Source organism: Talpa europaea (assembly GCF_964194135.1).
Source record: "Talpa europaea genome assembly, chromosome: 7".
Taxonomy (NCBI): Eukaryota; Metazoa; Chordata; class Mammalia; order Eulipotyphla; family Talpidae; genus Talpa; species Talpa europaea.
In genome coordinates this window covers 115,681,663-115,708,121 of record NC_140074.1, presented here as the reverse complement: position 1 = coordinate 115,708,121, position 26,459 = coordinate 115,681,663, and the positions used below count along the sequence as shown (strand labels likewise).

At 57.2% G+C, this 26,459-nt stretch overlaps 1 protein-coding gene across 1 annotated transcript; it reads right to left on the bottom strand.

Annotated features, from left to right (window-relative positions):
- Positions 1 to 6,634: 6,634 nt before the first annotated feature.
- On the bottom strand, positions 6,635 to 19,162 carry PPP1R9B (protein phosphatase 1 regulatory subunit 9B; the record flags this gene model as incomplete). Its single annotated transcript, XM_084236198.1, has 10 exons — positions 17,179 to 19,162; positions 13,185 to 13,317; positions 11,885 to 12,005; positions 10,632 to 10,736; positions 9,491 to 9,626; positions 8,756 to 8,908; positions 8,603 to 8,656; positions 7,238 to 7,467; positions 6,869 to 6,965; positions 6,635 to 6,688 (listed from the first exon to the last, which is right to left on the bottom strand). The coding sequence occupies exons 1-10, from the start codon at positions 18,535 to 18,537 to the stop codon at positions 6,635 to 6,637; spliced, it is 2,442 nt and encodes an 813-aa protein (XP_084092324.1). The 5' UTR covers positions 18,538 to 19,162.
- Between the last annotated feature and the right edge of the window lie 7,297 nt (positions 19,163 to 26,459).

Sequence of the window (26,459 nt, the reverse complement as noted above, 5' to 3'; positions counted from 1 at the left end):
AGTGGAGGTTACCCCAGGGCGGGGTGGTACCTCCTCTCTTAGATTACCTGGGACTGGAGACCCCAAGGTCCCAGCCTAGGCTGGCGACTCTCTAGTGGAGTCTTTTTTCAGGTGGCCAGCTTCCAGCTCACATCTGTGCCCAGCCCCTACTGCATCAGCACAGATTGCTTGCTTTCTCTCTTTTCTACACTAACTCCCTCCCTGGTGTCTGAGGCCCCTGCCTACCCTGAGCCATGGGGGAACTCAGGAAAGCAGAACATCCAAGAGGTGCCAGGCCCCTTGCCCCTAACACCCTCTTTCTAAAACTGAGCCTTGGAAAATAAGACATTCATAGTCTTACACACACAGTCACTCCCGTTCAGCCAGGTAACTGGAAATTAACGTGCTAGCCACCCTCCCCCAGTCCTAATTCCGGCAGTGATCTTTGACCCTTCTCTGGGAGAAAGAGGGGCAAGTGAGCTCGAATATTTTGGGGGACTCCGGGGAAGAAGAGACACAGGGTGTACAGGCTCTGGAGAGAGTGAGGGCACAAGGAGCAGACAGCAGACAGGTTGGTGAATAGTCCACAGAGCTAGAGAAAGGCAGAAAGAGCAAGAGACCGAGTGGGTCCAGGGACGCAGCAGTGGAGACAGGCTCCAGCAGCCGGGAGTGCCACCCAAGGGAGGAGTTCAGAGAGAGGAGAAGAATCCTCTCCTGGGAGAGCTTAGGGCCCAGCAGGGGAGGCCAGGAAAGAGACCAAGAGCCAAGTGCAACTGGGAAAGGCCTGGAGGACCTGAGCGGAGGCTGGGATGAGGGGTGTAATTGTGGATCTAGAGAAAGGGGTGCCTCCTCCCCAGAAGGCCCAGGCAAGGGGCATCAGGCAAGAGGGGACTCCCCCTCCGAGCTCCCCTGAAGAGGGTGTGGGAATGAAGGACTGAGAGCCCACAGCACTCCCGGGGTCTCCATCCCCCACCCCAGCAGGGCGACTAGTTTCTCTCCCATCCGTCATTCCAGCACCGCGCCAGGCAAGAAGGAGTTAAGCCGTCTCCCCTCCCCCTCCCCAGTTTTTTTTTTTTTTTTTTTTTAATTTCTCCCGGCAGCCGGGGCGGGAGGGAGAGGATTAGGGACACAAATCCTATCTCCGCCCCCTCCCCTCACAGCCCAGCACCCAGCTCCGTGCGGCACCCCTCGGGGCAGGGCAAGAAAGGCCCCGGTCGCTTCGCCCCATCCAGCCCACTCCCGGGTCCCGCCACCGGCCGGAGCGCCCGCCAGCTCTGCGTCCTCGCCCACCGCGGGGTCCTTGGGGTCCCGGCCCCTCACCTCCAGCATCAGTCATCTTCAGCGTCCAGCGCCTCGGGAACCCCTCAGGCCCATGGTGCTCGGGGCGGGGGGACCAGGCGCGAGAGGGCGGAGGACCGTCACCCCGGATGCGGGGGGCTCCGGGCCGGCTCGGTCCGCTCCATCCCGGGAGTGGGGGTGGGGTCGGCGAGGAGGGTCCTGGAGCGCGTGGAGGGGGCGTGAGGGGGAGCAGAGGGTTTGCAGGAAGCAGGAGGAGCGGGCGGGGCTGGGCCAGGAGACCTGACGGAGGATGCTCCGTGTGTGAGTGAGTGAGTGTGCGTGTGTGTGTGCGTGCGTGTGTGTGTGAGTGAGAGAGAGAGATTGTCAGAGAGCGCCCCACCTCCCCGCCCCCGCCCGCCAGGCCCGGCCGGACCCCGCCCCCCCGCCAACCCCCAGCCTGGCTGGCGGATGCGCCGAGCGTCGTCCGCTGGGCGCCCCCAGGAAGGGCCGGTGCGGGGGGCGCGTGGCGGGGAGGCCGGGCGCCCGGGAGACAAAGAGCGGGTGGGCGGGCGGGGACGGGAGCGCGGGGGAGCGAGGAGGCCGCCCCCCGCGCCGCTACCGGACCCGGGCTTCGGAGTTAACGCTACTTCCCCCCGCGGGGGTCGGGGCGGGAGGAGCGGCCCGAGAGGCAGCCCCGCCTCGGAGCCCCCGGGGCTCCCGCCACCCCCGCGAGGTCCGCGCGCGCCCCTGAGTCATTCATTGAGCCGCGGTCCGCCCGGCGGTCTGGTGTGCCCAGGCGGGGGTTCGCGGGGACCAGAGCTGACCCCAGCCGGGACGTCGGGGCTCCAAGTGCTGGCGGAGGCCAGACAGTAGGAAGGCCCTCGCAGCCCTGGTGCTGGGGTTCCTGGTTCACAGAGGACGTCTCAGCACAGGGAGAGGCGGCTGGCCCCGCATTGGGGCCAGTTGATGGAGTGGAGGAGATCCAGGAGGTTTCCTGGAGGAGGTGGTGTGCTGACCACTCCTGTAAACCGGGAAGAGGTGCTAGAGGGAAGAGGTGCTAGAGGGACTTTGGGGTGAGTGGGCAAGAGAGGAATGGGGTGCCTTCACATTGTTCTAAAAGGTGGGCCAAGTAATCCACACACTTTGAGGTGAGTGTGTGTGTGTGTGTGTGTGTGTGTCCCCTCGGGGTGTGGGTGGAGGGAGTGCTTGCATTTCAGCCTAAGTGCTATAGGGGAGGGTGTAAGAGGAGGGGAGAATAAGATTTGTGGTCTCGGAAGATCCCCTAGGTTCCTCTTGTGGCCAGTTGGCTGGAGAGGGCAGCTTGAAGGCAGGAAGACCCCTCATGGCTGTTGACAGATGATGGCTGTGGGCATGAAGGTTACAGATCAAGTTGTGAATGGCTCAGAAAGTAGAATTGAAGAGATTGACAGGACTTGGGGACAGCTGGACGCTGAGGAAGAAGGAGGGGTCTGGGATGACTGCAGGTCTTGGCTTGACGTCTGGAGCCCCGGAGGTGGAGCCGGCAGGGATGGGGCTGGATGAGATCAGACTTGGACCTGGTCAGCTGGAGGGGGTTGCAGGCCAGCCAGGGAAGATAATGTAATAATCAACAACTAACCACCATACTTCTGTGACTTAGGAGGTGCCAGGCACTGTACTAAGCATTTTTTTAGATTATTTCATATCACCCTCACAATAAAGGCAGGAGTTAGTTGTTGCTATTTCCCCTATTTTAAGACAAGAAAATGGAGACTTAGAAGAATGAGAATAGTTTGTTCAGGAGCAAGGGGTAACGATGGCCAAAGGAGCTCAGAGCTGAGGGGGGAGTTGTGCAGTGTAGACTTTGAGCTCCCTGATTGGAGTCTCTGCAGTCACAGGTCTCCAAGGGAACAGGGGAGGTGGCACATTGAAGCCAGGATGGTGGCCAGACCGTAAATGAAAACAGAACTAATAACCTTTGGGGGCTGAAGGTATCTAAGATCTGTGTGAGTTTTCAGGTCTCTGGGTGACAGTTTAGGCTTTGTCTGGGTTTTTTAAAACGAAGATGTGACTTGTGAAGTTCTGGTAAGATTTGGGTAGGGGGCTGGAGTTGGGGGGATTGATTATATAACCCCTGTAGATCCCAAAGGAATGGGTATGAAATGTCAGTGCTGGGGGGCAGGTTCTGTGGGTGTCTGTCAGGCCAAAGGACTTGGAGAACACCCTGTTCCCAGTGATGCCTAAGCTTCTGAGAGTTGAGAAGCCCCCTTATCTGATTTTACTGCCTTATGGCAAATGTTGGGGTTGTAGCACACACACTCAAACTCCTAAGAACTGAGCAGGTGACAGGGCAGAGCTGAGGTGACAAGCCTCACAGAAGTCTGCCCATCCCCCTAGACACTGCCCCAAACACGGACATGTGTCCTGGGTGAGTCGCATACTAAGCCTGAGAAACTGTCACCATACCTCACACAACACCCAAAGTCACACAACACACTGAGACATGAGCAATTACTTGGCCCACCTTTTAGAACAATGTGAAGGCACCCCATCGAATCCACAGGACAGATGGGCAGCTGGGCCCTGTCCTGAATACTTAACCCCTGTCAGACCAGCAGAATCCCTCACCATGACCCTCCATGTCTGCCTTCCCTCCTTGCAAGGCCCAGCCATTGTACTTCTTGGCTAGGCTTCCTGTGACCTCTAATTCTGGAGCCATGACCTGTGACCTTGTGGTTTGGTGGTCTCTGATCCTGGGGTTCAGCCACCTGGATCTGTCTTCAGCATTTCCAGGGACCTCAGGGTATTACAGGGATGATCCACTTGGAGAAACTGTCTTGAGAGATATGGTCGCCATCCCCAAGCTTCCAGATGACCCTCAGGCTTAAACAGGTCCTATGTGGCGCTGAAGTGGAGAACTAGGGTTTTTGGTTGGAAGCTATGAGAAGCCAGAATTTGACTTGAGACTTATATGACAGAATCATCCACAAGTTAGTTGCTCCCTCAGAAACTAAGGGATTTAGTTTCTACTCATCATGAGAGGCTACTCATCTTGGGTGACCTTGAAGGACCTAATATTGGGAGTTGTTTTTTAAGCCAAAGGGGAATGTCTCCCCATGGGGGCCAGGTCATGGAATCCAAGTGCTTTGTGCTTAGGTTCTCAAACATGTACACAGAAAAAGGAAAGGCTGGTGCTGGGGACAGCCACAACCTGGGGCCTCACACCCATCCCTGGCACTTCACCAAAGCCGGTCCCTGAATCCTAGCATCTGAACTCAGAAGACCCACTCTATCAGAGCAGGTGAGTTAGCAAGCAGACCTGCTGGGCCAGAGCTTAGGGCTAGGACCACCTAAGGCCTCTCAGGCTGCCCCAGAGGTATTCTCTAGAACCCTGAAGACAAAACTGCTCTGACATTTCACCTCCCAGTCCCAGGTAACCTTTGAGTCTTCAACTACCTCACACAAGATCCCTCAGAGTACGGACTCGGGGTACCCTGATCTGACGACTTCTCAGGGGAGGGAAGGTATGGGTTCACCTTACCGCAGCTACCCCAGTCCATGGATCCCATCAGAGGTCTTGTAAAAAGAGATATTCAGTGGGCGTAAGTAACACTCTGGAAACCTCAGTCCTTCCCAGGAGGACTGGATAAAAAAACGTAAGTGCTGATGGGGACAGTGGTGGTGGAGAGCAATTTTGCTGAAACGAGGAGTGGACAAGATCCTCAGTGTCGGAGGCAGCGCTGGCGTCCCTGCCCCTCCCCCCGAATCAAGAAACCAGGCAGCGAGGCTCTGGGGGCTGCTTTTATGGGGACGACCTGACAGAGGGCATGGTCCGTACAAAACCGGGAACAATACATACATATATATATTATATACAGAGACGCGGTCCTGCGGGGGCGGGGCGGGGGCAGCCATTGGTCCGAGAAACCGAAAGTGCCCCGTCCGGACCCGCCCCCAAGCCCCGCCCCCGCCTGCCCGGGCGGCGGAGGTGAAGTGCGCGGGCCGGGCGAGCCGAGGCAGCCTGCTCTTCCTAGGGTGGGGCACGACGGGGGGCAGGAGTGGGGCGGGGAGGGCAGGAAATACTGATCAATGGCACGGTCTATTTACAGGGGACGAAGAGAAGCCTAAACGGACGGGACAGGGGTTGTCTGTTTTTAAAAAATGAACAAAAACCCCAGGCTGGGGCAGGGGCATGAGGCAGGGGGGCAAAATAAGATGGATTCTGAAAGTGGAGAGACCTGGGGGGTTTGGGGGTCTCACTTCCCTTGGTCCAAGCCCCAATTTGGGGTTCAAGTGGGGAAACGGAGTCGATTTCACTTAGAAAGCAGGCTGCCAGCAAGGCGGCCCTGGTCTCCAAAAAGGTTAGTAGTAAAATTCTGCCCTCCAGTCAAAACAATGGAAAACAGTAGGGGTGGAGTGGGGTGAGGCTGAATCTCTGCGATGTTAGTACAAGGCTTCCAGGTGTGGCCCTGGGCAGGCAGGGCAGGGCAGGGCCTGGCTTTCCAGTAAGAAATGTGCCCCTGGCTGAAGACCAGGGTCTCTGCCGCCAGGCACCCTAAGCTGACCTCCTTTCACCCCTGGCATTCCCAGGCTTGACCAGGAGACCTGGACCCTAGAGAGGCCCTAGAACAGTTTCAGGAAGAGGTTATGGCTATTTGGCACCTGGGGACGGGGAGGCACAGGGAGAGCTTGAGGGCTGCTGCCCCAAGAAAGGGGGAGGTGGGGACCAAGTGTTCTGGATTCTCCCCCTTTCCTGCTCTTGCTCCCCCTTTCCCCAAGGACACATGAGAAATCAGTGCAGGGTCAGGCCCTGCCTCTAGGCTCTGGGGTGGACTCCATCCCTCCTGGGACGGGGACAGGTGAGGGAGGAGGTGTGGAGGCAGCCCCTCCCAGCAGGAGGGTGAGAACGCAACAGACAGCACAATGATGGGGGCAGGGGAAGGGCCAAGAAGGTAGAATCTCAAGTCAAGAGGCCCAGGGGCCACCCAGAAGCCCCATGGGCAGGGAGCAGCCTCCAAGTGGTGAGATGCTGGGAGAGCCCCCAGCCCCATTCCAGTCCAGAGACAAAGGCTGGAGGTTGTAAAGTCTGGCAGTTTGGTCTGCAGGTCCTTTTGTCCATCCACCACCCAGGCCAGCCCTCGGCATCCCTTGGCCTGCCTCTGCTTCAGCCCCTAGGGCGAGGAGGCCATCCTTCCAGCCACCTCTGTCTGCCTGGGCCACCTAAAGGGGGCTTGTGTATGGGCCCACTGGTCCCTGAAGCTGGAGGAGGTGGGGTGGAGGGGTGGGGGAGTCGGGGCACCTGTCCCCAGGCTGGTAGAGAGTGGGGTGGGGTATTGAGGACAGGGGAGGGAGGACAATGGGAGGGTATTCGTTATTGTCTGTCCAGGAATGATTCCTGTTAAGTAGAATTGGAGTTCCTCAGTGTTTGCAGGTTTCCTTCCAGCTCTGAGATCTAGAACACAAAGGGGAAAGGAGATCAGGCCTGGGCACACTGGCAGCATCCTGCCCCTGCTGCCCCCCTAGGTCAGTAGCATGATCCCCACCCCACTTCAGGGTCCACAGAGGGGGTGCTCCATGGAGGCAGACTGCTGCTCTCCAGAGGGCCCTGCCTCTAGGGCAACCCCAGGCCTACCTTGTCCAGGAGCTTATCCATCTCCTCCTTCCTAGCCAGCTCTGACTCCTCCAGAACCCGACGCTGGGCTGTCTCCTTTTTCAGGAACTCAATCTCCCTGGGGATTGGGGTGGGGGAACAGACGTTGGTAAGATTGTGTGGTCTGGCTTCCATCCAGGGTGTCTCAGGGTCTTCAACCCTGTCCTCAGCTGTTCTCTGTCAGGGGTCCCAGATCTTTTCAGAGCTTCTGGGGCCTAGTCTTTCCCTGTCCAGCTACCCTCCAACTTCCGTACTCCTTTCTTCCTTACTTAGCTGGGGGTGGGGAGCAACTACCACCAGACCTCTCCGTCCTCCCCGGCCCAGCCCCCTCTGTACCCGGCCGCAGCGTACTTCTGCTGGTAGTCTTTGATGAGTCGCTTGGCTTTGCTGTACTTGCGCTCCAGTGCCTGGTACTGGGCCTGTGTCTCCCGAAGGTGCTCATCCACAGCCTGGCACAAGCTCTGGGCCTCGCCCCAGTAGCCCTCCAGTTTCTCCATGCGCTCCTTGTTCTCTTCCACACTCTGCTCCAGCTGGGCCTTCTCCACCCGCCAACGCCCCTTCTCCTGCTCTAGGCCTTGCAGCTGAGAGGAACAAGTAGCATGGGTTGGAGGGGCCAGAGGAGACAAAGCACACCCCAGCCTGGCACCAGGGCCAGAGTCTGCGTGATTCGTGTAGATAGGGAACCCACTGCCCCCCACCCTCTTTGCTGAGCCTGAGAACTGATTGTTGAGAGGAAAGTTTCCTTGCCAAGCTCACAAGGGTTTGTAGTGAGATGACAGATGTAAAGCAGGCCAGGGAGGCTCACCCCTGCCCTGTCTCCTAACTGCAGCTCTGGCACCAATGACTACCCTGCTCCTGCAGCTTCTTGAACAATCCTGGCTCCACTCACAGCCCCCAGCCCAATAGCCAGGAGTGTACACACTCAATTGGGAGTGTGTATGGGGGCACTGTGTCTGCAGGGCCTCTCTGCTCCCTGTCTCTCCCCAGCATACTGGAAGCTGGAACTCCCAGCTCATACAGATTTTTAACATGAAGATTGTGTGTCTACATGCCTGGAGCATGTGGCACCCTGTCTGCTTGGGTATCTTAATCTGTGTCATGTGTGTCACTATCAGGCAGTGTCAGCACGAGCACCTCTGTGAGAACAGAAGTTCCTATGACACTCGTCCTGAGCAACAGCCATGCCTGTGTGTGTCCCCTCTGGCCAAGGCCCCTGGATGCAACCTTGTGCAGCAGGGATCTAGCATCTCCATGTTATGTCTGCGGAGAGGGTGTCCCCAGGTGCCGGGGGTCCTAGCTGGCTTGTGTCTGTCTCTATCTCTCTGAGTGGTTTGCATTTGTGGCTGGGCTTGTATGTAGGGGACAAGCATGGACTGTATGAACGGAAGACACTTCAGTATAACAGCTAATAGCTTGGCTTTTTATGAGCAGTTGTGTCAGGTGTTAAGGATTTTACATGCATTATCTTCTTTAATACATGCAACAATACTATGGCGCTGGCACTACTATTACCCTGTTTTATAGATGAGAAGACTGAGCAGTGAGTGGTGGAGCAGAGGTCCAGTGCCCCAGTGCTTAACATGACAATCCTCTGCCTCAGATTAATTTGTCTGTGCTTGAGGGTAGTGGACAGTTGTTGCTGTATACAGGTGTGAAGGTGGGGGATGGCACCCCCCGATTTTGCCCCCCCCCACCGTTGTCCCCCCACAGCCTCACCTTTCTTTTCAGCTGCTGTATCTCTGCCTCGGTCACAGCATGCTTGATCTGGAGCTGTGGGGCAGAGGGCTGTGCTCAGCTCTGCAGGGCTGCAGGACAGGATGCTGGCCTGGTCTGACCCTTCACCGCCCCCATAACCCCTCCTCCTCCCACCTCCTTGAACTTATGCACCAGCTTCTCAGGCTCCATGTCCACAGGGGACAATGCATCCTCATTCTCCGCCAGCTCGAACACCTCAATGGCCATCTCACCACCTGGGAATGTGGGGCTCAGCTCCTCATCCTCGTCAGTGGCATATTCTCCGGTCTGCAAAGGGACAGGAGGCTGAGTACCCAGCCACACCAGCCTCCCTCGCCCTGATGACCAGGGCTTAGGTGGGCAGCAGTCTGCCCAGCTCACACAGGGGCAGCACCCAGGGGCATGATTCATGTTGTCTTCGTTAGACAGCCCCACCAGAGGTATGGTTTATCTCCCCCTGGGAGCCCCTTGAAGGGAGAGGTAGTTCCTCCATAAGTCTGGGACCCCCAAAGAAACAGCCTGTACTTTCACCATCACACTACAGGTCCTGAGTTCTAGGGCTGTCTCCTCCCTGGGATCAAGCCCCATGAGGTTAGTGGCTGCGTCCTGCCCTCCGAACGGGGACTCTTTGAGGGACTTGTGTTTTACTTGTAGGACAGAAAGGGTCTCTGAAGACAGTGTATGACTTCTCCACTAGACTAGAGGTTCTTTGAGGGAAGGATCTACATGGCCTCCCTCAGACCGGGGTCCCCAGAAATAGGGAATTGCACTCTGGACTTCACAGGGCCTGGGAAAGACACAGGGTGCATGTAATGCTTCATTTGGCCACCAGGGGCCAGCAAAACTAGCAGCCAGTCCAGGGGTCCCTACCTCCTCGTCATCCTCCCCATACTGGGCGTATCTCTGCTCCATCATTTCCCGCTGCCATCGCTCCTGCTCCAGGGTCTGCTGAATTAGCTGGGCCACCTCGCTCTGCTCGCCTGGCCGCTCCCGGCCAATCATAAACCTGCAAGGACACCAGCATCATCCCCGGCTTTTGTCCTCAGCTGAGTAATGCCACCATCCTCCCTGCTGGTCCTCCCCTTTCCAAACCCACACCTTCCCAGGGGAGGTGAAATGAGAGGGCTGAGTCCAGAGGCTGCAGAATGTTAATAATGAATGGAGGAGCCGGGGACTTATTGGGTTTCCTTCCCAGGAGTGGCAGAAGGTCCACTAGCCCTCCTGGCCAGTTCTGAGGAGGAACTTCAGGCTGGGAGCAGGGGACATGCGTTCAGGAGCTGCCAGTAGAGTGCTCTCCCCTACCACTAGGGAGAAAATGAGGCAGGGGAATGGTGGAACTGGCCTGTGCCAGCAGGGCTGGGCTCTGGAGGTGTGTCTTATGTGCACTCCAAAGCCCTGAGCCTCAGGAAGGGGCGGGATGATGGGCACTGGAGATTAGGATAGAGAGGAAATAGTGGAACTTCCAGGCACCAGCCCCTCCTCTCAGTGGCCACCCACATCCTGTTTCATTCTCTCCACCACCCTTTCCTGGGGGCAGTGCCCCTCTTGGGGGAAGCAGGTAGTGGTCCCTGAATCTTATGCCAGAGATAGACTCCCTTAATATACAAGCCAGGGAGGAGAATCCCCCCAAGATTATAGGCTGGTTAAGAGGGAGGGATCAAGTACCCAGTTGTAGGACCCTAATTTGATGGTGCTCTCCCTAAACATGTTGGATCTTCAATGAATGAGGTGGGACACGCAGAAGGAAGGGGAATAAGTTGAGGTTTCAGTTTGGAGGTGCAGTGAACAGTGAGCCTTGAAGCCTAAGTGCTGTGATGAGCAGTGATTGGGGGCGAAGGCGGGCAGGGGTCACAGGGCTGGGGATCCAGGCCTAGCAATTCCTTCAGCAATTCCTCACTAAGTTGGGCTTCCCAGAACCCTAGCTGGGTATGAGCAGGTAAGTCAGGAGATGGATGAGGCCCAAGCCTTCTGCCTGCGCCCACTCCCCACCCACGGCCCTCTGGGACCTCACCGCACGCGGCCCTTGGTGTTCCGGAGCACAGAGGCTGCGAAGCTCTGGGTCACTCCCACCAGACTCGTTCCATCCACCTCCACCAGAAGGTCGTTCACCTGGATTCTAGGGGAGGCAACACTGGTTAGGGGGTCATGAGGAGCTGGGATAAGTTGGACCCTCCCATCAGAAATCGAGGCTCAGTCCCTCTAGGGACCTGGTGCTTTGTCTAATGACATAAAATACATGAGGCCAGGGGCCCAGATATCAGCCAGGCCCATTTGCACGATTGCGACCTGGCCAATAAAACACACAGGCTTCCAGGCCCAGGAGGGTGAGAGCACACTTGGGTGACGGTCACATTCTTGTCCCCTCCTCCATCACACCTGACAGCAGTGTGACATCCACAGAGCACATCACCACACACACACACACACACACACTAGTGTGGGCCCGCAGCACATGTGACACCAGCCCTCTGCACAGACCTGACCCTGCAGACTTCCTCCAGAATGCTCCACAGGGTCACCTTGCCCCATGGAGATGCATGGCACCGACCTAGCCCCCTGTGGCATGGGAAGCCCTTGTTTGCCTCGCAATAGAGAATGGGGGTGGTCTATGAAGGAGTTGGGGACCCCTGGCCACCTTCTTCCTCCTATGCCACCTCCTGCAGAGCTCCATGTGGAAATGGAGGAAGTGGCTATTTTTTTTACAAAGGCCCATGTATACAATAACAAACAGCTCACTCCACACACCCCACAGCAGGCGCGAGCTGGGACACACTCACACAAACAAACTGCCAACAGATCACCATGGGACTGGCTCTGGAATTAGGAGGCTAAGTGAGAGGGTGGGGATTGCCACCTTCCTTTTCTCTGCTTCCCCCAGGCCGTTGGGGCTTCCCAGGAGCAAGGCCTCATCACTGACCCTCAAGGGCCTGGCGTTAGCCCTACTACAGGGTCAGGGACTGGGTATTTGCTGAATGAAAAAAGAATGCTTGACAGTACTCCACCCTCTATACAACCCCCACTCCCTGCTCTCCCTGCCACAGCCCAGAACACTCCAAACCACATGCCACACCCCCCCACACTTCCCATGGCCCCTAGAATGCAAGCTCCCTGAGGGTACAGGCCCTATTTGTTTTGTTTACTGCCGTATCCCCAGGTCCTGGGCCAGCACCTGGTGCAGAAGTAATCCCCAAACACCTGAACCCCGCACAGGGACGGATCTATCTCACCCCACAGACACTGGCTGCTGGGGAAGGGTGGGCATACCTGCCGTCCCGATGGGCTGCACCCCCTTCAGTCACCGTCTTGACAAAGATGCCCAGCTTCTCCAGGCCCATGTCCGCTCCAGCCCCCATGCCGATGATGCTGATGCCCAGACCCTCGGAGTCTGCGGAGCAGAGAGTCGTGAGATGCCAAGGGGTGGGGCTGGGGAGATCTGAAGAGGCCCCAGCCCGGTTTGCAGGGCACAGAGTAAAAGATCCCCCGTATTCACCCTCACTCTGCACGCACACTCATGCACAGAGATCCTCTAATTGGACCTCAACTGTGTCCTGTCCACCCCGTTGGCCAAGCCAACCAGGATTCTCCTGGGTCACTCCCTGCCTAGGAGGGAGACTATGAGTGTGTGGCTCGACAGGGTGGGGTGGCCATAGCCAGTTTGGTGTTCTTCTCTAAGCAACTTCATCCATAATCACAGCCTCCATGACCAAAACCCCCTGCCTTTCTCTGCTAAGGCCCTCTCCACAGCTTCCCCACCTGCCTCAGGGGCCTGACATCCAAACTCAGGATCTTCCCCCTCCACTCGCTGGGGATGAGGGAATGGCACCACCATCTACTGGCTGCCAGGTCTGGTGACAATGGATTCCTCTCCCCTCCCCACAGCCTCTGCCTGAGCCAAATACCCCACATCCTGCCCATTCTGCCTCCCAAGGACCTCTCAAGTCCACCCACTTCCTGCACGGCCATCATCCTGTCTACACCACTGCAGTCTCTCGCCATCTACTTGTGACTCTCCCCTCATCACAGCCTGAAGCTGTGGCCTTTCTAGAATCACTTTCTAGAGCCTCGTAATGGCTCCCGGTGCATCTTAGGATGGTCCTTCACAAGGTCTACAGGCCTTGTCTGCACATCTGCTCCCTCTGCTCAAATCCAGCCAAGCCTCTCCTTTCTTCCCTATATTTTACCCTGAATTCCTCCTCTTCCGAGCTCAATTCAAGCTTACTTCCTTGGGGAATCCCCCCAAGTCTGGTGACATCTCCCATTAAATGCTGCTATGGAGGCCGCCCCCCCCCCCCACTGCACTGCACCTATTACAGACACAAGGACTTAGATGTGCTGCTCCCTCAATGTCCATCTCGCTGCAGAGAGGGAGACTGTTTTTGCCCATCATCGTGTGGCCAACACACAGCCAGGACCAGCCCACAGTGCCCCAGGGAGCTGAAGCAGAACTATCATGGGTGGGAGTGATGCAAAGGATGGAGTCGGGGCCCGGTCAGAGGGAGAAGCTGAACGTTCCTGTGGACGACTCTCCCTGAGGGAAGTCCGTCCCCTGGCCCCAGCCTCTTACCCTTCTCCAGCTCCACAGGGAACAGCTCCAACCTCTCCACACGTTTCTCCAGCTCGTACTCAGCGGAGGCGGCCATGGGGTCCACATCCTCATTGCGGCGATCGTAGTCCTCATTGGAGTAGGTGCTGAACACCTGGGGGGGCCGGCTGGTCAGAGGGGCCCTCTGAGGGCCAGGGCAGACCCAGCACGGGGAGCTGTGGGCCGCTGCCCACTGCCGTGTCCTCCTGCCACGGGCCTTCCCCAGGTGGGCGGTGATGAGGCCTCCCCAACCCCACGTGACTGACCCCAGTTTGAAGCAAAGGCCATTCTAGTCCCAAAGCTCCTGGGGCAAGACAGAAAGGGACTCAGTCTTGCTCAATCTACACTGTTATTCTTTTGTAGCCCAAGTGATAGGAGCATAATCCCCTGTGGAAGGAAAAGAAGGGTCCTGGAGAAATCATCAGACTAGCAACCCTGGTCTCTAGGCCAGAGACCAACAGAGGGGACCAGCAGAGAGACAGTGAGAGGGAGCACCTAGAGAGCCAGCCAGGGGCAAGGGTGGGCTCAGACTGATGCAGACAGACAGCAGGAGAGAGGGAGGGACAGGCTGGGGGAAGAGGGGAAGAGGAGGAGGGGAGGAAGAACGGAGAAGATGCTGGAGGATGCCAGATGGGGAGAGAGGGGGGAGTGGGGTGTGAGACAAGAGGGGGGGAGAGAGGGATGGAAAGAGGCAGAAGGGCACCCAGAACCTGTTTGACCTGAACTTGACATTGGGGGGGAGCGAGGGAGGGGGGCAGGACCACCTCTACCCCCAGGGAGAAAGGGCAGGCCCTCCCTCAACAACCACTGCCCCACCTGCAGGACCAAGCCTGTCTGCCTCCAGAACCACAGCTCAGAGGTACACCCCTTATTCCCATGCATGAAGAGGCCCAGCTTGAGGCTGTTGCCCAGGACTCTGGTGACAGCAAGATCAGGGAAGTGGCAGCGGCTCCAACACTATCCCTAGTGAACCCAGCTTCTAGAGGCCCAAAGGTAGCCCTGCCTTGTCCCCACGTTCTGTTCTCAGCAATAAAGAGAATCCCCCTGCCCAACCCTATTCTAAAGAACAGAGCAGGTAGGGCAGGGGTTCTGTAAAAGGGCCTAATTCTGGGCCCAAGCAAGGGTGGCCTCGGTGGGAGGTTAATGAGCACCATTTGGGGTACCATGACGTGTTCATGCTTCATTGCCTGCAGCGACAGGCTGGCACCACTTGGAGCCAAGCGGGGGCGAGGAAGGGTGGGAGCAGCTCTATCAGATGGCTGGGCCTGTGGCCTGAGGAGCCAGAATGGGCCCATCTCCTCAGAGGCCCCTGGCAGGGCCGTCTTCTCCAGGAGCAGGCTCCATGGGCACCCAGAGGGCAGTGGGCAGCAGCAACACTCAAGTCCCAGGCTTTGTTTGGGCTAGCTCAGTGTCATCCCCAGTCCCCTCCCCCCACAGAGGCTCACTCCCTTGGTGGGGGGTTCACAGAATTAGAAGCACAGCTGGGAGGGGCCTGTGTGGCCACTTAACTCACTGCCCTCAATTTTACAGCATCAGAGAAACTAAAACTCAGGCTCTTATAGCAGCCGTGGGCAATAGCTGGCAATGGCCTAAGTCCCCTGGAGGGCCGGGCCACCCAGTCTGCTTGGTGCAAGACATCAGCTCTGTGACCCAAGGTCACCTGCCAGTGGTGGCGTGGGATGAGACCGCATCCATCTGGGTGCTCGCGGCAGGCCCTGGCCTGGGACGGGAACTGCTATGGGTTCAGCAAACGGTTTGGCCCACTTTTGTTCTGGGTTCCTTGACCCTCACCCTCTGCTCCAGCAGTAGGGTTCCCCCTTGTGTGTGCATGCACACACAGACACCCACAGATGCACATGACCTCCAAACCACCCTCAGTGCCTCCAGGGCTTTGCCCTCCCCTCTCTTCTCAGCCTTACAAATCCTGCTGCTGCAGGAAACCCAGGCCTCCAGCTGAGAGGCCCCAGACCGCGCCCCCCCCCCACATTCCCACCATCATGTGCCTAGCCCATAAGAGAGAGTCCAGCACCCAATGCCCCAGCCCCAGGTGACCATCTGGAATTGGGTTGTATTCCTAGTGGAAACTCCATAAAGGCAACAACTGGGTCATCTGCAGGGCACAAGCCCCTGGCCTTGTGTCCATGCAGGGATGGGGGCAGGGAGAGGGAAAACTGGGCCCCGGGAAGCCCAGCGTGAGAGGCGGAAATCCCCACAAGGTCAAAAGTCAGACTTGAGAAGGCAGCACCACACACCACCGGTGAGCAGGTCACCAGGGAGTTGGGGAGCACTGCTCCAAATCAGGTGCTATTTTTTACCCAAAAATCAGGGTAAGGTGTCAAATATAGACAGTCAGAGGCCAAGGACTAAAAGACCAAACTCCACCTCTGAAGGGATCGGGCTGCATGGAGAACTGGTGGCGGTGGTGCCTAAGTGTGTGTGTTTGGGGGTGGGGTCCTGACTCCCCATCCCCTTCCAGAGTGTCCCAAGAAAATTCTGAAACCTCACTTCCTTCTAGGGTCCCACAGCCTTCAGAGGGGGCGAGCGGACAGGAAAGGACTCCGAAGGTCACAGCCAGCGAGGGGCTGTCATGGGAGGGGAGTAGCACATTTCAGGCCCCTTGCTGGGGCGGGAGGTGGAAGAAGGACAGACGTGAAGATACTGGGGGTGGGTGAGAGGAAACTTGGGCAGCTTCAGTGCCCCGCAGTAGTCATGGAAACTGCTGGCAAACAGCTGAGGGGTAAGGGAAGGGGTAAGGGCTGGGAAGGGGTAAGGGCTGGGCAGGGTCCAGGCCAAGGAAGTCCAAGAGCCTGGACACTCCATGGTCAGCCTGGGCCCTCTAAGCTACATGTGCCAGGCAAGAATGGAAGGTGCTGGTGGTGGGGGCTGGTGGTGCGGACTGTGGTTCTTAACTCTCAGGGGATGTCCCTCTCACCTCCTCTTCCAACTGTAACACTGCTCTGAGACTCTCAGGGCACTGGCACAACCCACAAATCTATCACCAAGAGTCATGTGGGGGTGGGTCACACCAAGACCCCCCTCAAAAGGGGGAAGCTCCCATCCCCCAGGGTGCCGTCAGGGCACCCAGCAAATGTGGCCAGTGCACTTGTGGCCTGCCAAGACCCTGGGAGTCTGCCCTGTTGAGTAGCCAAGAGCATAGCCAGGCAGGTCCCTGCCAGGCACCCTGGGGGGTATCCCAGCCCCACCTCCTCCTCCAAGCCCTGATGTAGACCTAGTCTGTCACCCCCAAGTGTGTGTCCTTGTGGAACCCAACACCTCTAGCCAGTGGGAGCCCGCCTACCACAGACCCCAGGGTCCCCAGCACCAGGACTTTCCCCCACCCCCAGTCACATGGCCCGAGGCCAGCTCACTCTTCTCCTTCCCTCTTTCACTTCTGCAAATTTGGGGTGGGGGCTCCAGACTGGGTAAGGAAGGGTTGCCGTCTCCCACACCTTGATTTTGGGAAGTTCCAGCTCCTCCCTCCCTCCCCCTCTCTAGCTCCCACCCAGGAGAGCAGGGAGTGTGTCAGAGCACCCCTGACCCCCTCCCTCCTAGAGTGGAGTAGGGAGAATGTGGGGAGGCTGTCCTGAGGACACCCTCCCCCCCCCCCCCCCATCTTCCTACCACCCAAGCCCCAGCCTCTGGGAGCCTCTGGAGGAAGGAATGTCTGGGAGAGGAAAGGAAAGCAGGTGCCCCAGCACCCCTGTGGGAGAGGAGCCGCCAGGGTTCCCGGGGGCGGGGCAGCGGCGGCAGAGGAACCTGAGGACAGGTCAGGGCAGGCCACGCTGGGCCTGAAAAACGTCCCCCTCTGACAAACAGCTGGAACTCCCCCACGCCCCCCCAGGGTGGTAACTTCTGGGAAGGGGGCTGGGTGGCAGGGGCTGACTCAGCCTGCCAGAGCCGGCAGGCAGGGCGGGGGCGACAGCATGCGCGCGGCAGGGGCGGCTGGGGGCGGCGGGGGGCGGCGGGGCGCACTCACTTGGATGGGCGCTGTGCTGAAATGGATCTTCCGGCTCGGGGCCGGGTCCTCTTCCTCGGAGAGCCCTGGGATCTCCACGCACCCCGACTCGGGCTCGTAGGGGGGCTCCCCATCCTCTTCGTCCTCGTCGTCCTCCTCCAGGGCGCTGCCCCCGGAGTCCTCCCCAAGCCCACTGTAGGCGCTCACGTCCACCAAGTCCGCCTCCGAGAAGTCCTCCTTCCTGGACTCATCCGCCTCCTCGGGGGCCAGGTCCGGGGCCCGGCCATTCCCCACCCCTCTCTCGGGCGCTGCCTCCTCCTCAGGGGCCACCTGGGCCTTGGGCTCCTCGGGCGCAGGGCTGGCTGGGGTTGCCAGGGCGCTGCCATTCTCCAGGGCCGCGTGGACCGTCACCTCCGCCTGGATCACCTCCCCGGGCGCGGCCTCGGCCTCCGACTCCCCGCTCTCCTCCACCTCCACCGGCTTAATCTTGCGCACCTCCCGGGGCTTGGGGGGCGGCCGGGCGGGGGCCACTCGGTGCTGCGGGGGCTGCTGCCCTCCGGGGCCACGCTCCTTCTCCGCTGGGGCGTCCCCCGACGGGGCGGGCGGCGGCGGCGGCGGCTGGAACACCCGGGACCGCTTACTGACCAGCTTCGAGTTGACCTGGGGCGCCCCGGCGGCCGCGGCCCTGGGCAGCCCGGGCCCGCGGTGGAGGCCGGTCCTCGAGTCGGCCTTCTCGAAGACGGCGCTGAGCTGGCTGACCGTCGGCGACACGGCGTCGGCGTCCAGCTTGTCCAGCGCCTCGGTGCTGCCATTGAAGCGCACCACGACGTCCAGCTTCCGGTCCTGCAGGCCGGCGCGCTCCTGCCTCAGCAGCCGCCGCGCCGCGGCCTCCTTGTCGCCGCCCGCGGCCGCCGGGACGCTCCGTTCGAAGAGCTTGCGCGTCTCCTGCAGCCGCGACGGCGCGTGCGGCGGCGGCGCGGGCTGCGCCGAGGGCGCGGGCTTGGAGTCGAAGCGGCTCACGCGCTCGGACACGCTGGTGCCCAGCTTGAGCAGGGCGCTGTGGTCCACGTTCTCGTTGAGGCTGCTGGCCCGCGGCAGCGACAGGCGCACGCCGCGCTCGGGCGCCCGCAGGGCCTCGGTGGGGCCCGCGCCGCCGCCCGCCTCGCCCGGCGGCCCCGCCGGGGTGCCCATCTGCAGGAACATACTTTTGATGCGGTGGACGTTGGAGCCATATTTCTTGTGGTGGGCCGCCTTGGGTGCCTCGTCCGGCCCGGGCGCGTCCGGCGGCTTCAGCGCCTGGATGCCCGCCTCGTAGGCGCTGCGGTGCGGGGAGGCGCTCCGGAGGGGACCCCCGGGCCCCCGCGGCTCCGTCTTCATCATGATGGGGGGAGCCGGGTTCGCATCCCCGGGCTTCCCGCTCCCCCCCTCCAACAGGCGGCTCGCCAAGTCGGGACCACCGCCCCCGCCCCCCCGAAAAAAGAAACCCCCGAAGGGCCCTTTTAGGCTCCCCCCCCCAAAAAATCAGCTGCCCAAAACAGATAACCCCGCTTTAAAAAAATTAAAAAAAAAAAAAGCCAACAAAAAAAGCCACGAGTGCCCTGTGTGGGTCGCCTCCCCCAATCAGGCTGCCGGAGACGGCCGCCCCCCGCCCCGAGCCCCGGCCGCCCGCGGCGGTCGCCCCCACCCAAATCGAAAAACGGCGTCCGGGGCCGGCGGCGCCGCGCGCCCAGCCCGAGAAGCAGCGCGGAGGCGCCGGCTCACATCGTCCGAGGCGGTGTCAGCGGGGCTGGCAGCGCGGGCGGCCCCCGCCCCGGCCCGGGGCCTCGGCTCTCAGCGGGCCCGGCATCCCGGCACCCGGGGCTCTCCGCGGACCCCGCCGCTGCGCGCCGCGCCTCCCTCCCTCCCTCCCTCCCCCCCGCGCCCCGAGCCTCGGTCTTTCTCTGGCTCTGCCCGAGCCGCGGCTGCCGGGGACCGAGCGGCTGCCCTTCTCGCCGCCGCCGCTGGGGGACTGGCACCTCTGGGTCCTAAAGGGATCGGATTTCCGGGGCCAGAGCCTGTGATCCCTCCCCTTCCCTCCGTCTGAAGGTGTCCCTGCCCCTGCCGGGCCCTCGCCGGCAGCCTTCCGCCGACCCCGGCCCTGCCCGGCGCGCTGCGGCCCTTCTGTCCCCACCTCTGACTGTGGCTGATCACAGCCCGCAGAACCGCACCCCGACTGTGTACTGGGGGAAGCCATCCAGCCACAGTGGTCTCAGTGCGGGTTGTGGGTGGGGGGGTCCCTCTGCACCCTAAATGTGAAGGGAGATCAGTGGGAAGGAGCAAAGGGTTATTTCCTTCAAGATCCATAGGGTTCCCTGGTGTGGTTTAAGGCCATCATCAACATCATGGGGAGCTTTAAAAAAAAAAAAAAATCAGATGTCTGGGCCTTCCCCCAAACTTTATGAAGCAGAGCGGCACACACTGTGCCCCGGAAACGGCTTTGAAAAATTTTCCCATAAAGTAATTTTGGACCCACCTGAAGTGAAACCTTGGCCCAGTGTTGCTGGTCTTACAGAGGAGGCGGCGGAGGAATGGAGAAAGGGGCCAGCTGTCCCCTCCCAGGTGGCAGTCTGTAGCTGCCCCTTGCAGATCTGAAGAGGGTGACCTGCCCCATGCTTGTTCTGCACCCAGGCTGGAAGGCGGGTGGAATCCCAGGCTTTGGTCCCCTGCCAGGGCCCTCTTGCCTCTCAAACAAGAAGCCATTTTGGGGGAGGAATTCTGGAGACCTGGGGACAAACTTTCACCCAAGAAGGCTCTAGCTTGGGTCTCTGACCAAAAGGACCCTGGCCACCAAATGCCAATGGGGGAAGAGGGCTTAGGGGTGGCAATGACCTATATGCCCCCTGTCCTGGCGACCAGGACAGTTGTTTTGATGGTCCCACTGCCCCCACACAGAAAAGGGGTCTGGAGTTGCCCTCTCTGTCTCGCCCTCCCCAGCTGCCAGGGCCTGGGGGATAGACATCCAGTCTCTAGCCCAAAACAGGTCCAGATGCACCGCCTCAGTCCACAGAGCCCAGAAAACGATGAACATTGTGGACCCTAGGACCCAGGGAACAACTCAGGCACAAAGCCTCCCCCCCCCCCCAACTCCCAGCTGCTTCCTGCATCTCAGGCCTTCCTGCGGCCTCAGCCTCCCCCCTTCCATCCTCTTCCTCTTCTTGCCTATCTCCCACTCTCTCCTGCTCCCACTGGCCTGGAAGGGCTGTCTAAGGGAGTCCTCCTACCCCTCCTCTGAAGAGGTGTGTGTGGGTTTTGTGGGATATTAACCCATGAGCACGTGCAGAAGCGCATGGGGGATGGGGTGTGGGTAGCCAGCCTCTTGGGAACCCTGAATATTGGGACAGGGAGGGGCCAGGAACCACAGGGCTGGATCCTGAGGCTGATGATCCAGAGGCCAAGGGAAAGGGAAGATTTGGGTTGTGAGCAGGAGCCGGAAATGAACCCAGACCTCAGGCTTTCCAATGCCACTGGCCTTTTCTTTTCCCAGCTGAGCAGGAAATTCCCCTGCCCCCCAATTTCACCCTTTGGGATGGGGCAAAGTGAAGAAGCCAACCTCAATCTCCTTTGCCTCCTAACCCCTCTTAGAAGATCTATTTGGGAGCTGGGAATTTGGGAATTGGGTTTCTAAGCTTAAACTGGGCCTGAACACCCCCCTCTCCTCATGGGTACCCTAATCCCACTGTGGAAGTTGGGTGAGACAGAATTCTCACCTAGTAGGGGGTTGGGGCAGAGTGTCCTCAGAAGCACTTGTGTGGATTGGAGGAGGACGCAGGCCCCTGGGTGTTCTGCCCAGAATCTCCCACACCCTTTGGTGAGTCATCTTAACTGGTCCCAGCCCAAGGGGTCTGTGCCCACGCTTCTGGCCAGGTGGGGAAGCCGGCTCCTAAGGGTGGGAGGAGAGCTGAGAACCAGCTGTCAGGCCCAGAGACCTGGGACTCCCATTTCCAGCAGCAGCTTGGAATGAACCAGAATCATTGTGATACCGGGGGCTCCCTTGTTTTCAGTCTGCCAACACTGAAATCCCTTTAAGCGTTTGGGATGAAAGATCACGGAGCCGGCCAGGACTTGGATGACTGAGGCTAGCGAGTGGGATTATTATTTCATGGGCGCCTGGTTAGCTCGCATCACCCCTGGCCAGAATTCCCAAAGAAGTTTTTACACAGCAGTAAGTGCTTTACCATCACTCCTCCCCTGGAACCAGGCACCAAGCGTCTGGCCTGTGAGATGGGTTATCTCCTCCCGCCTTCCCTCCCTGCCTGCCTGGAGCAGTAAATCCCACCTTTGAGGAGAGGAGGGCAGGGCAGTTACGTTTGGGAGGGTTTAACCAGTCAAACTGAAGGGTTCAAACCTACCTTTCATTCTTCAGATTGCAATCCTCATTTATCTGCTCTGGGTTAGCACCCCCAAGAACTTTTAACCGTTCTTTCTCTTTCCATTGTCCTTTGTGGAGGTGGCCTTCATAGCCCAATGCCTGGTTGTCTTTGAATGGAAGTCCCATCCTTACCTTTGTCCTAGACTAGAGAAGGTGAAGCTGTTCCCAGAGATGACCCAAGAGCCAGACTGCCAGCATTCAAATCTGTTGTCTCCCAGACGAGCTGTGCAAACTTGGACAGGTCACTTGAGCTCTCTGTTTTCTGAGAAGATAAACTGAGGCCTCTGAGGGGACTAACAGATAGAGGTGAAAGTGACTGGGGCACCCGATCTAGGGTATGTGGAGAAGGAGATGCCTTTCCTAGCCCTGGCTAATAAGGCGAGGCTTCTGTAGGGAGAGATAATCTGTCCTCCACCCTCCTCTTGATAAAGTCCCTCCCTGCTTTCCCACATACCCCCTAATCTGATGAGAGCCCTCTGGGACTGTTCCTTGAGGCTTGCTACTTTTAAACACCAGGTACAACTGCAAAGAGTGTGATGAAGTCAGGGAGAGACCTGATTTGTGATAAGCGCTCAGCGCCCGGGGCTCAGGCCTGGGCTGGGTGCCAAGGCTGGCTACTCTTCCCAGTCCTGGGCTTTGAGACTCAGCCTCTGAAAGTGGTGTTTCCGTGGCCACGGTCAGCTGAGCCGAGCTGGCCTGGATGCTGCCCTTCGGCCGCTTTTCGGTGAGCCAATCGTCCATGCTCCCCTCTCTCTCCTTCATCTGTCCTCTTCTGCCAGGGACTTGGGTGCCCTGGAGAAGGGCGTGTGTGTGTGTACACATTTACACAAGAACTCAAATCCAGGATGTCAGTGTTGGAGGGGCCTTAGTGGCCCTTGGCTGACCCCTTCCCAGGGAATGAGGAAGGCTGAGACATGGAGAGGGAAGTGAACTGCTCAGTTTGAGAGGAAGAGACAGGCGAGGGTTCAAGATCTGAATAGAGTCCTAGCTCCACTCATTTATTGGGTGACCGCGGGCTAGTCATTTCCCTTCCCTGAGCCAAATTTCTTCAAAGAGCTCAATTGGAATGTCTGAGTGTTTCTCCCAAGCACAGATGATTCTGGGTATTCCCCACTCAGTGCGCAGCAGAGCAGAACCCATGCTTTGGAGTCAGACCATCCTTGTTAGAATCCCTAACCTGCCACTTTGCAGCTAAAAGACTCAAACACATTCCTTCCTCTGGAAGATGGAGATAATATGCCAACCTCATAGTGTTGTGAGGATTAAATGAGTGCTAAATGAACGACTCCTGGCCCAGAGTAGGAGCTTGAGCAGACTGTGATGGATTGCATGTGTATCTGGACATGTATAGAATGGGGGACATTCACATGTGTGGGCAAGTATGGACCCAGTGGACCTTAGCGTTTGCCCCCCTGAGTGTCTTCATGGAACTTTGGGCCTCTTATTTCCTTCTAAGGACTATTATATGAAATTCTGAAATATAAGCACCCCCTGCCTGCAACTCTCCCCATCTTTGGGACCATCCCTGGAGCAAAGGTGATGTCCCTTTTCTATGTCCCAAAGGGTTTTCTTTTCTTTTTGGTTTTTTTTTTAAGATTTATTTATTTTAATACAAGAACTGGGGTACAGGCCAGAAGCATAGGAGGGGTGAGAGGATTCACCAGAGACAGAGCGGGGAGCAGAACAGGCAGACGGACCAAAGACACTGCTGAGGGGAGCAGCGGGTGAGACAGGAGAGGTCTGCTGCACCATGTGGGTAGCTCCCTAGCCAGCCAGGAATCGAACCTGCACTGCAGAGACTGCGGACAGCTTCACTGTGCTGCGCTCAACCCGCTGCGCCACCGGGGAGGCCCACCAAAGGGTTTTCATTCCTGCCTCTTAGTACATTAAGTCCCCCACTGGCCCTGCAGGGAGAGGGGTCCTTGGGGTCCTCCCGCGGCTGGGAGACTGTCTTGCTGCCTGGGTCTCTCTGCTGTCCCCCTTCTACTGCTCATTCACCCTCCATGCTTCCCTGTTACAGCACTTAGAAAATTCAGACACATCGTGGAAATTCAGGAGGGAGACCAAGAAGGGGAGAGACAGAGAGAATGAGAGTTGGGGGTTGGGGAAGGGGTGGGACAGAGGAACGATTTCTCCAAATCATCAGTTGCTTTAAAAGAAAGCCTATATTTAGCCAGGCTTTAAAGGCCTGTAAATATGTATTTTGCAACGCAGACAGCCATAGCCATGGGAGCTCCAGAGATATGCAGCGAGGTCAAAGAAGAAGAAAAAACATAACCGGAAAGATTGGGCAATATATTTTGTCATCAGCAGATTCAAAGAACTCTTTCTCTTGCCTGCTGTGGCTGCTAATAATACACATCCCTGTGTTTTGATGCTGGCTTCTATTTTTCTTCTGCTTTTGGGGCCTATGCTGTGGGTGCCCGAGCAGGAGACAGGCTCTCAGAGACTCCAGCCTTGGTTTCACCTGCCCTGGGCCAAGGGGAAGAGCATCGTGCCCCTGCCAGCTCCCCTACCGAGTGGCTTGGCCATGCGGCTGCTTCTCCTGGCACAGGCATAGCTTCCAAAATGCCAGCGCTCTGGTCTCCCACATTTAACCCCTTAAGGTGGCCTTGGGGGTAGGGGTGGGGTAACAGATGCTTCATATATATGTGGGTTTTAATTTTTACTTTGAAAAGTTTCTTTAAAAACAAAAATCCAGAGAAGCACATAACCAACAACATGTACAAATAGCTAACTTTTTTTTGCCTTGGCTTCTTTCATATGAAAGAAACAGAACATGAGAGTTTGAGTTGAAGCCCCTTTCTCTTCTCCCCAGTCCTGCCGCCCACCCAATCCACTGTCACAAATCTGGAATGCACCCCCCTCTATAGCACAAACATTTCACACATTATTTTTCGTTGTAAAATATACATAATATAACCTTTACTATTTTAACTTTTTGAACAGATCATTGGTCTTAAATATATTCACATCGGTATTCAACCCTCAGCATCAAACCTCTGCTCCCATTCAGTAGTGACCCCCCCAAGTCTCCGCCCCCACCTGCCCCTGGCAGCAAGCCCTCTACTTCCTGTCTCTGAAGTGGACCACCCCACCGTAGCTCAGATGACATGGACTCACACAGTATCTGTCCTTTAGTGACTGGCTTGTCTTAGTGTGGTGCCTTCAGGCTTCATTCACGTTGGAGCAGGTGTCAAATTTTCTTCCCTGTTAAGTCTAGATATAATTTCCTGTTTCCCCTGCGCATCGAAGTGTGCACATAAAGCGGCAGAGTCATGCCTTCTGTGTTACTAAATTCATATAAGGACACCATGCCGTGTGGATCATCTCATCTTTTTCTCACTTGGCATGTTTTTCACTCTGGAACCATGTTGATGCATATGGCTTTGGTTCATTCATTCTAACTTCTGTTTACTATTTCATGGTGTGAAGAAGTCACAATTTATTTATCAGTTCCTCTCCTGACAGGCATTTGGGTTGTGTCTGTGGTTTGTTATTCTAACCAGGGCTGCAGTGAATGCCCTTGCTCTTATCTGAAACTGTCTTGATGGTGTGCCCCCAGAAGCTGAAAGCTGGGTTGTCCCATAGGACTGGACCCCTTGGTGGTCTCTCCAGCAGCCTTTGCACAAGACCTCCCCTTCTACCAAAGCCTTACCAACATCTAATCTTGTTAGACTTTTTATTTTTGCCAGTCTTATGGGTGTGAAGTGGGATTCATTTGCATCTGCATCCCCTGCCTGTGAGGTCTTGCATCTTCTCATGCTCACTGGCCATCTGGGTTTCCTCCAGAACACTCACTTCTTTGCTATTCTGTTGCAGAATATTCTTTGCTGCCAGTTGCAGCTTTTGCTACAAGTGACAGTAGTTCCACTAGAAGGATTTAAACAAAAAGGGAAGTTTATTATTTTATACCAGAAGTCCAAAGTGTTGGCTAATTCAGAGGCTCAACTGTGATATTGGGGACAAGGTTTGTTCCACCTTTCTACGCAACCTTCCTCATTGTGTTGGCTGGACTCCTCTCGAGCTACAAGATGGCTGTCTCAGCTCCAGATGTCCCAGCAGGCAACCAAATCCAGACGCAGAAGAAAGTGGATGCTTTCTTAGTGTCTCTTTCCTGGAGTTCTCCCTTTTTGGTGAACAGAAATGCATACATATACATCTCCTAACCCAATCATTGACCAGAGGAACTGAATTACCAGTGGATATTTAGACCAATTAGCATTCATCTGATGGAGTTGGAGGAAGGCTCAGACTCTCCCAAAGCCCAGACCTCTGATACCTGGTCGGATCCGGGTTCTAGTAGCACTGCAGAAGGGAAAGAATGCCATTTGGGGGTCTCCCTGGTGGCGCAGGCGGTTGAACGCAGTGCTGTGAAGCTGTCCGCAGCCTCTGCAGTGCCGGTTCAATCCCCGCCGACCTTGGAGCAACCCACATGGTGAGCAGACCTCTCCTGTCTAGCCTGCTACTCCGCTCAGCAGTGTATTTCGTCAGTCTGCCTGTTCAGTTCCCCCGCTCTGTTTCTGGTGAATCCTCTCACCCTTCTGAGCATCTGGCCTGTACCCCGCCTCTTGTATAAATAAAATAAATCTAAAAAAAAAAAAAAAGAATTCTATTTGAGGTGGCATTAGAGGTCTTAAAAGGTCTGTGTTTCCATTTTTGATTTGGAGGTCTTTACAGCTCCTGGATAGGCATTGCCTTTTTATATTATATATTACCCTTTTATTTTATATATTACCTTTCATCTGTTTTATGTGCTGCCAACATCATCAGCCAGTCTTCACTTGTCCTTCATCTTCTGTGAGTCGTGTTTCTTGTCTAAGAAATGTTTTCCTATGTTGAGATCTTCTACATTTTCTTCTAATTATTTTAAGTTTTTTTTTTAAAGATTTAT